The 10,052-nt window shown below is 47.0% G+C and overlaps 1 protein-coding gene across 1 annotated transcript; it reads left to right on the plus strand.

The window, feature by feature from the left end:
- The first annotated feature begins 6,832 nt into the window (after positions 1–6,832).
- LOC102921141 (PNMA family member 6A) lies at positions 6,833–10,052 on the plus strand. The gene is made up of 2 exons (XM_006998510.4): positions 6,833–7,126; positions 7,567–10,052. The coding sequence occupies exon 2, from the start codon at positions 7,683–7,685 to the stop codon at positions 8,973–8,975; it is 1,293 nt and encodes a 430-aa protein (XP_006998572.1). The 5' UTR covers positions 6,833–7,126; positions 7,567–7,682; the 3' UTR covers positions 8,976–10,052.

Genomic DNA, 10,052 nt, shown 5'->3' on the forward strand with positions numbered 1-10,052 from the left:
ACCAGCCATGGGTGGAGTATTAGCTAGCTATGCACAGCCTTGCACTCTCTGCACGGACCCCACGCACCCAGACAGCACACCAGGTCCCTGATGACACTATGTCTCTCTCCCTGTCCTCTCTAGGGTTCTATGGATGGGTCCGGATTCCACTGTTTTCTCCATTACCTCATTCTTGCTCACTCACGTTGAAGGAGAGGAACAGATGTGTGCTTTGAGCTGTGCTTTGAAGCCAAAGAAGGGGTTGGAAATGTTGTGACCTCGGAGATAGCCTGATTTCAAAGAACTTACACACACACTCTCTCTCTGTCTCTGTCTCTCTGTCGTCTCTATCTCCCTCCACCACCACCACCACCACCACAACCACCCCCCCTCTCTCTGTGTGTGTGTGTGTGTGTGTGTGTCTGTGTGTGTGTGTGTGTGTGTGTGTGTGTGTGTGTGTGTGTGTGTGATAGGTCAGAATCTGGTGCCTTCTTCAGTTATTCTCTCTCTAATTTTTGAAACAGGATCTCTGGACCTGTAGCTTGCTCACTGATTGTGCTAGAATGACTGGCTAGACAGGTTTTTTTGATCCTCCTGTCTCTCTCTCCCTGGTGCTGAGATTAAACATACCTGTCCATATACCTTTTTTTTTTTTTTAAATGAGTACTGGGTAATGAACTCAGGGTGTCACCTCATGCAGAAAGCACTTTACATTCTCAGGCATCCTCTGCTCCCCAGAGACTTCATACTCTTAATGAGAAAGATTTGCCAACCTCGTGGGTTGACTCTCTGCAGCAAACATCAGTATCCCAGCTTTTCTCACATTTCAGACATCAGAGACTTGTGCTGCTTGCAGGAAAGGGAGGGGACCTAACATTCCTTGGAGTCACTGACACCTGGGGTATACACGGATGAGAGACAGCCCTGCCATATCTCTTAGAAGCTCCTGTTTTCCCTGTCTTGAATCACAGTCCATGACATATTTTGGTGACAGGGAACTGAATTGGTGCCTACGTGCACTCTCAAGTACAACCTTATAGGCACCTGAGTCCACTCTCCTATTGTTCTTGCCTGAATCTCTGAGTTCTGTAAAATGTAGTTTCTTTTGGTATTGATATTTTGCTTTGTTCTGTTATGGTCATTTAGAATATAGGACACTTTATCTATGTTTATGATTCCTTTAGGTTTACCCTCTCTCTGTCTTAATGTGTGTTCACTTTTGCCATATGTCCATCAGGTGCAGTGTGTATTCTTGCCCTTCAGTTGGAATATTCTTTCATGTCCTTCTAATTAATAATGTTATTTATTTTCAGTTTTCCTCTGTTTATATTTAATCCAGATGACCTCTCTATTGGTGGGCCTGGGTTTTCAAATCACCCACTATCAGTGTAGTGGTTTTTAACTGTGGGTTTACCTTTTTCCATCAAATTGTGTGTACCTGTACTTGGTGCATATATTTTTAGGTTTGTGTTTTCCTCTCAACTTATTGTTCCATTGATGAGAATGAAGGAATCTTCTTTATCTCTCCTCTTCTGGGATAGAATTTTATTTTGTGTTATATTAAAATAGCCATACCTGTATTTTTCAGAGACAATAAAATAATGGCTCCTATTTTCCAATTCAATATATTTGTCTGCATCTTTTTCATGGGGAACTGAGACTATTAATAAAGAGAGTTGTTTTTTAAAGGAATTATGTATTAATTCCTTCATTTTGTATATTTGTGTTGTTTACTTTGACATATTTTGATTGACTGTCCTGTTATTATTTATGCTCCAACAGTGGCCTCTTTGATGTATTTATCCTTTATTTCTGATGAGAATATTCCTTTTAGTATCTTCTGTAGAGCTGGTTTAGTGTCCACACGTTCCTTTCGTCTCTTTTTATCATGAAAAAAATTAACTTTCCCTTTATTTTGATAGATAATTTTGCTGAGTATAATAGGTTTGGCAGTTGTGGTCTTGGTCTTGTAGAGCTTGTAATACGTCTGTGCAGGATCTTCTGGTTTTAAATATTTCTTTTAAATAATCAGATGTTATTCTGATAGGCCTGACCCTATAAGTGACTTTATTATTCTTTCTTTCATACCCTTTCTTTTGTCTGTGATTTTAGTGTTTTTACCATAATATACAATAGGGGGTTCTTTTCTTTTCTTGTCTATTTTATGTTCTGTAGGTTTCTTGTGTACCTACAAGATGTGTATCTCTTTTTCTAGATTTTAGAAATTTTCTTTTATGATTTTATTGAAAATATTTTCTATTGCTTTGGTGCAGAATGCCCTTAATTTGAAGATTTACTCCTTTCATGGTGTTTCATAATTCTTACATGTTCTACTAAGGAATGATCTAATTCCTCTACCTTGTCCTTTAGCTTGATACTCTTTTTCCTCATGTCTCATTCATTGATGAGGCTTTCCACCAAGCTATTAATTCATCTAATTGAGTTTTCAGTTTCAGTATCAATTCAGTTTGGTTTGTCTTCAGCACTAATATCTCTTTGCTGAAATCTATTTTCATATCTTTGATTGACTTCCTGATTGCATTCAGCTTTGTGTCTTTCTCTTGGAGTACATTAATGGTTTCTTTGAGTTATTTTAATATAGTTAAAATCATTCTTCTGAATTCTTTGTCTATAAGTTCTTACAAATTGTTCTTACTGAGACTCTTTACTATGAGATCAGTAATTTTTGGAGAAAGTGTGTTATCTTGGTATTTTTGTGTTGATTTGTTTTTGTGCTGGACTTGTGCATCTGGAGTTGGTTTGTTGGCTGAGTTTCTCTTTTTTATTTTTTAATTCACATTGTCCTTCTTCTTTCAGTGGTGGTGTTTACAATGTTCAGAAGAGGACTAATTCATAGTAATATTGAGGCGTGGTTTTCCTCTGTGACACTGATATTTAGGCCAGAGTCTCTATGTCTAGTCTTTCTTCTGTGTGTTGTAGAATCTGTCCTATGGGTCTTGCCCTGGGTCAGATCCGGTCCCTACCTTGGGTCTGCAGCTTCCTTTGAAGCAGCAGCAAGATGTGCATTCCCATCACATATATGGGGGACTCCAGTCCTTATTCTGGGTCAACAGCTTCCTCTTCTGCTGGGAGATGTCAAGACCAACATTCACATTGGTTCTGGTATCCACCTTCTTCCAGTATGACCTCACCTAAATTAAACTAAGTGTTCAGCAACCCTATCCCCCAATAAGGTCACATTCTGAGGTAATAAGAGCCAGAAACTTCCTCTTAAGAGTGTGGATTTGTGGGAAATTGAATCCACAGCACCCAGGAATCCAGGACCATGGAGTCTCCATCAGATGACTGGCACAGAAGCCCATGCGTTTGGGTAAACACCCCTTTCTTGCGAGATGTTGCCTTGTTCATGAATGTTGGCTGACTCCTGAAGTACCACTCAACCCCACGAGCCAAAAGGGCAAGCCAGGCAGACCATGTAGGCTGGTAAGCTGAGCTAGAAGGAACAAGGGCCCTTGGGTTACATGTCCATGACTCCAGGCTGGACAATCAGGCTGCCACATCCATTTTTGCTGCTGTAACAAAATACCTAAGACAGATTAACTTACACTAAAAGTATAAATTTACCTCTTACAGTTTTGGGTTTTGGGTCACTCACTCCTGCTTAGTTTGAGAATCTATCCAGATGATCTTCAAGGCAAGCTCAATCCATCACTGATTCCCAGTGAGCTTGAAGCTAGCTAAATTGTATCATCATCTTATCTCTCTGGTGTCTTCATTCCCCACAGAGTCTCCTCACTCTCTCTCTCTCTCTCTCTCTCTCTCTCTCTCTCTCTGTGTGTGTGTGTGTGTGTGTGTGTGTGTGTGTGTGTGTGTGTGTGTGTATGCACATCTTTTTACTATTGGCTCTTACAATCTGGAAGACAGACTCACTTGCCATCCTAGGCAACATGATCTTGCAAGGCTCCTTTTGGTAAGGGCTCCTGCTTGCTTTCCAGGAGGGATTACTTAATGCTTAAAACAGAGACCTATCCATCATTTATCTGGTGATGACATGTGAATAAGTGCTACTAATATGGATAAAGGAAGATAGAGGGATCAGAGTACAGGCATGAAGTGTCGGACACCAAGCTAGGAACTACGGAAAAGAATTGCAGTCCCTGGCCATAGTTGATAGTGTCTGGTGGTGGGAGAGATTTGGAGGTGAGAAACAAAGGAAAGGGGAGGAAGTTTCCTGCAGCCTTTGCTCAAATAACCTGAGAGAAGGCAGAGCCATTTGTATAGATGGGGGAAGCCCAGGGAAAGAGCAGGTATGCAAAGGTGCTTGAAGCACCCTAGTTGAAATACCTGAATTATTAAAGCCTGAGGGGCATCCAAATGGACAGTCTGACACACATGGGCAGAGCTGGAGAAGGGATTATGACCAGCACAGAACGTCTCTGGAAAGAATGTCCAAGATCTGCAGCTAGGAGACCACCCACACTATATTATATTGAGGTCCAACAAAGAAATAGGAAGAAGAGAAGGAGGGGGAGGTAGAAGGATAACTTCAACTGAAAGGCAGGAAAGGGGGCAGGAGGTCAGTTCAAATGCAGGAAGGGGTGTCCCAGAAGCCAAGAAAGGAAAGGTAGGGAAAGAAAAGATACTAGCTGCTGAGAGATAGAGACGTTGGGTACAGAGAAGAGACAAAGGAAAAACAGCTGAGGTGTCACAACCCATGCCCTAGTGTAGAGGGAGGAAAATGAGCCTATAAAGAAGGAAAGCCCTCACTTGGAGAAGGAAGAGAGGGAAAGAGGGAAAGGAGAAACAAGCCTAAAAACAGGGGAAATGTGTTGATAATCTGTTTGCAAGCCCACTGGGCCAGCTGGTAGCACTAGATCATCCAGCTTATTTATGTTCCCAAGGGAATGCCTTCTGTAGGGAAAAAACCAGGAAAATTACACCCAAGCCAAGAAGGAAGACAAGGTATTTATTGTGTGAGCCATAACAGGTCAAACAAGGAATTTCAGTAGACAGAAATTCTTACATCAGATATTAACAGCAGTAACTGGCCAGCATGAGAACAGGCAGTTTGGGCCCTGGAGGTTGAGTAAGGGAGGGATTAGATGCTTTAGACCAATTGAGGAAGTTGGGTTGTAACAGAAGACTTACAATTCTTTCCCCCCCCCCCCAAGCACTTGCCTTCAGGCTGTGGATAATCATAGTAGGAATCACAGGGGCAAGAAAGAGAACTGCCCATGACAAACGGAAGACCAAGTGTGAGGTCAAGTTGAATGTAACCTGTTTTGGGCAATGGTTGCATGTACACAATGAGAGTGCCTTCAGCTTTGATGCTAAAAACTTTCTCCTGAAAACGGGCTAAAGACCTGACTGTAGGATGGGGCTGGGCATGAGGAAGAGCAAAAGAGATACACAGAAGGTGAACCGGGAGTGGAAGATGAAATTGTAAGAGGATGCACAATATAATAACCTATTAAGGAAATGCCAAGCACATGTTGATGCATGAGGTAGTAATTCTCCCTTTGGGGGGTGTTCAATGGTCAAGGCTGAAAGGCTGCTTGAGTTGTAGGACAGAGATGAGTGCTCCCACACTGCTAATTGGAGAGAACATGGGTTGCTCCACTCACAGCAGATAATGGATTAATGGAAGCCTACTTGGACACAGCCCAAGTCTCAGCAAGGTCACTTTCTGGTGTACACCCTAGAGCCTTCCTCACTGCCAGAGGTTCAGGAAGGCAGGTAGGATGCTAGTGGCAGCACTGTCTGAAACAGTCTAACATGACAACAACCTAAAAAGAGCTGACAACAATAAGCCAAGGCAGTATGAGTGAGATGGACACCACTAGGGAAACTTTTCCCAGTAGTGAAAGTCAAGTGGCCAGAGTATGGTGCCCAAAGAAAGAAAAGGGGGGCAGGAAAGGATATGTAGAGGTCTGACCTTCTGTGAACCTGCTTGCCTTCTCACTGGCAGAGATGTTGTGCATCTTTGGACTCTTGGTGATTGGAGAGAGTCAGGGTGATAAGAGTGGTAGGGACTGAAACTCTGTTTTGAGCCAGAGTAGCACAGCTCTGAGGGGATGAGCAGAAGATATAGGGCAGGGGAGGGACTGACTGATGGTAAAACACATAGGGAGGTTTCTGGGATTTAGGCCACCCATGCCACCTTCAACACCAAGAGGGTCGTGTCCCAGAGCCTGGAAGGCTATTGACACAGGGGGCAGGGAAATGTTGAGCACCTCACTGACATCACAGTGTTTCTTCCTACATGAATTTAGGCAGAATTCCCAGAAACTATAAACTTTTCTGCAACAAGAATGGGCAGGGACTGGCCCAAAGACAGCCAGTAAGATACAAGTCCAAGTGTTTGGGCTTCAGATCTCAAAAGCAGCTTTTCAAGAACCTGGATATACAGCAGGCAGAGCAGGAAAGGCCTGCCTGATGCTGGACTACCCTCCTGTGAGCTGGTCACAGGCACCAAGGACAGCAAAGCATGCATGCCCCATGGTAGTGAGCATGCCTACAGCCCCTTCCACTGGATGGGCATCACCCAGATGGTGCATGCTCCGTGGGGAGTGGTGGGGTGGGGTGTGTGCGCTCATATGGTATCTATCTATTTCAGGGACTCTACCTAGACCAGGTGTTGCTTGCCCAGCTCTGTCACTGGACTAGGTCCAGATAGGGACTCACCAGGGGGGAAAAAAAAGCCTCAGAGCCCCTGCTCCCTGGCCTTGATCAGGAGACAAAGCTGGAGGGGGCGCGGCAGCTTTCTGATGCCCTTCTGTGGAGAGACCCCTGAGCACTCTGTGTTCCCTGTGCCAGTGGCATAGATGTACGATGGGGGAGGGGTCAGCAGCAGGTGACGTCACCAGTGGCCGGCCCATTGACATCACCGGAGGTCCCAGGTTGCCAAGGGCTAGGCGACAGCCTTCTCTTGTGATCTTCCTGCGCCAATGGCCTGGCTGGCTTGCTCCCGGAGCACGTAGGGGGATCTGTGCTCCAGCGCCACCACACCCCCGCCCCAAGTCCACACCGCAGAGAGCAGTGTGAAGCTTGCGCCCACACTGTTCTGCGTGAGTGCGCAACTATAAGGCTAAAGAGAGCAAGGGAGCTGGCTGGCGAGAGAACCTGGAGAGCAGCCCGGAGAATCCTTGCTGTGAGACCGAAGGAGGAAGGATCCTGCTCCTAGGAGGTACCGTATCCTGGGAGGGTACTACTGGCCCTGACAAACCCCGCCCCAACCCGCAGGCCTGTGGGAGTTGGACTGCAGGGAGATACTGGGCTGGGGAAGGCCTGTGCCTGAGGCATGGGGTGGGATGCAGAAGCATTGTCTAAGGCAGTGGTTCTCAGCATTCCTAATGCTATGGCCCTTTAACACAATTCCTCATGCTGTGGTGACCCTCAACCATAAAATTATTTTCGTTGCCACTTCACACCTGTAATTTTGCTACTGTTATGAATAGTAATGTAGATATCTGTGCTTGCCAGTGGTCTTGGGAGACCCCCGTGAAAAGGTCTTTCCACCTGAAGGGTTGCACCCCACAGGTTGAGAACCTCTTCTCTAGGGCTAGTGGATGGGAAGGGGGGGGGGAGGAGTGGACATTAACCTCCTCTCTCTGTTTTTGTTTACAGGCTGTGGAGACCTAGGCTGGTCTCTGAGTCCTAGCCTAGGCTCCTGTCCCAACCTGACCTGCTTCTGGGGAAACGGTTTCCTGCTCCTAGTGTGAGCCTTGCCAAAATTTCCGGTTATGGCGGTGGAGATGCTACAGGACTGGTGCAGGTGGATGGGTGTCAGCGCTCGTAGGGGCCTGCTTATCCTAGGCATCCCAGAGGACTGCAGTGAAGCTGAATTCCAAGAGTCCCTGGAGGCTGCCCTGTGGCCCATGGGCCACTTTACTGTGCTGGGCAAAGTATTTCGTGAGGAGGATAATGCCACTGCAGCCCTGGTTGAGCTTGACCGGGAAGTCAACTATGCTTTGGTCCCAAGGGAAATCCTAGGCACTCGGGGGCCCTGGAACGTGGTCTTTGTGCCCCGTTGCTCCACCGAAGAGCTTCTTGGTCGTGTTTTTCACTTCTTGGAGCAACAGGGGCAGACGGTGGATAGTGTACCTGGAGCCCTGGGCCTGGAGCTGGACAGAGTATGCAGGCTCCAGTCAGTTAGTCAGGCAATCCAGCCCTGGGTGGAGACCTTGCAGTACCAGAGCTTGGGTGTGTTTTCTGGGAGCGTTCAGCCAGCCCCTGGGGAGGAACACTTTGAGGCCTGGCTAGACCACACCACTGACATGTTTCAGGTGTGGCAAAGGGTCCCAGAAAGGGAGAAGAGGAGACGATTGCTGGAGGGCTTGCGGGGGACTGCCCTCTACCTTGTACATGGGCTGTTAGCAGAGAATCCAGCAAGGACTGCAGAGGACTGCCTAGAGGCCCTGACCCGGGTGTTTGGAGACAATGAATCTCAGGCCACCATCCGAATGAAGTGTCTGACTGCTCAACAGCAGTCAGATGAGCAGCTCTCTGCCTTTGTGTTGAGGCTAGAAGTCCTGCTGCAGAAAGCCATCCAGAAGGGGGCTCTAGAGAGAACCTCCACTGATGATGTCCGCCTGAGGCAGGTGCTCACCAGGGCTAACCTGAATGAGCCTCTGGGTGAAGCTCTGAGGAGGCTGAGAATGATCGGGAGATCTCCAACTTTCCTGGAGTTGTTGGGGCTCATAAGGGAGTCTGAGGAATGGGAGGCAAGACTAGTCAGCAACCTGGAAGCCCAGGTGGAGAATGAAGCTGGTGATCTGGCTCCTGCCTGGGCTGATGGCAGAGTCAATGCAAAGGCAGAAGATGAGAATGTGGAGAAAGAGGAAGATGAGGTGGAGGAGCAGGCAGAGGACGAGGTTGAGGAGGAGATAGAAGACCATAACCCAGACCATGGCCCTGTGGACCCAAGCCAGGCAGGACCCGATGAGCCCCCTGGGGCTCCCACTCCAGCCCAGATGGGCAGTACTCCTAGAGAGTGCCCAGGAGGGCCTGGCTGGGTGCCCAGCAGCCTTGCCTAGGCGGGAGAACATAAAGCAGAGGATCCCATCCTGTACCAGCCTAGAAGTACTACTGAAGGGTCAGCCCCAGAGTAGAGGAGAGGGCCTGCAGATAGCTGCTATACCCCCTGGCCTGGGAGATATTAGAGAGAAAGAGTCTATTAAAAGGATCCTGACAGCCTGGCTTTTCTACCCAGTCAGCATCCCCAGGCAAGCTTATGACACTGCCTTTGGAATCTCATCCTTAACTGTTTTACTCACAGTGACTAGCTATTCAGTGAGTATGCATTTTCATACTAGCTCTCCCATCCATCACACCCTAGGCAAAGTGTATCAATCCCAGATTGGTGGAAGCCCTGACCCACCCAGCTAGCCACCACCATAGTCCCAGCTTGTGCTGTGAATTTCCATGCGAGCCAAGGCCCCGTTTGCTCTGCTTATGCCTCGTGTTGTGTATTCCTGGTCAGTTTTCTTGATATATTTGCAGGCCAGCCACTTGCTGCTTGTTCCCTACAGATGTGTGTGTTCTTACCTGAGAAGGTCCTCCGCAGAGATCCCAAGCCAAGGCCTTGGAACCAGCAAAAAGGATGGGTGATGACAATCAGGGACTGGCTGATGCTCATCTTGTGACTGATTTCAACCTGGGGTGGGCACGAAGACCTGGACTAAGGATGGGTGTGATCTGACAACCAAGATTTAATGTTCTACTCTTGCTGTTACTTGTGACACCAGTTCTTCAGTTTCGTGAGATGTTCCTTTCTGTGCTTTCCAGTGTCCAGTGACTGTCTTATGCCAGAATAATTCAGGATCACTCCGCAATGGGTGATTCTTCTAGAGCATTTCCCCAAAAGAGAGAACATTTCCAGATGCCATCATCCAGGAAAGAGGCATATCAGGGGTCCCTGGAAAGGAAGAAGCTGAGGCAAGTAAGCCTTAGTGTAGCAAGCAGATGAGGTCCTTCTTCATGAATTGCAGAGTGGGACAAGATGGGACCTGTGGCCTCTAGCAGCTGTGGGGAATTTCTGTGCTGTCATCCCCTTGACCTCAATGGCTTCAGTAAATGTATCTGTTCAATAAATTTAATGGATGTTACAGTTA

Source organism: Peromyscus maniculatus, chromosome X (assembly GCF_049852395.1).
Source record: "Peromyscus maniculatus bairdii isolate BWxNUB_F1_BW_parent chromosome X, HU_Pman_BW_mat_3.1, whole genome shotgun sequence".
NCBI lineage: Eukaryota > Metazoa > Chordata > Mammalia > Rodentia > Cricetidae > Peromyscus > Peromyscus maniculatus.

What these genes read in the sequence shown, in the direction of transcription:
- LOC102921141 (XM_006998510.4), top strand. Translation starts at nt 7,683, where the DNA reads ATGGCGGTGGAGATGCTACAGGACTGGTGCAGGTGGATGGGTGTCAGC.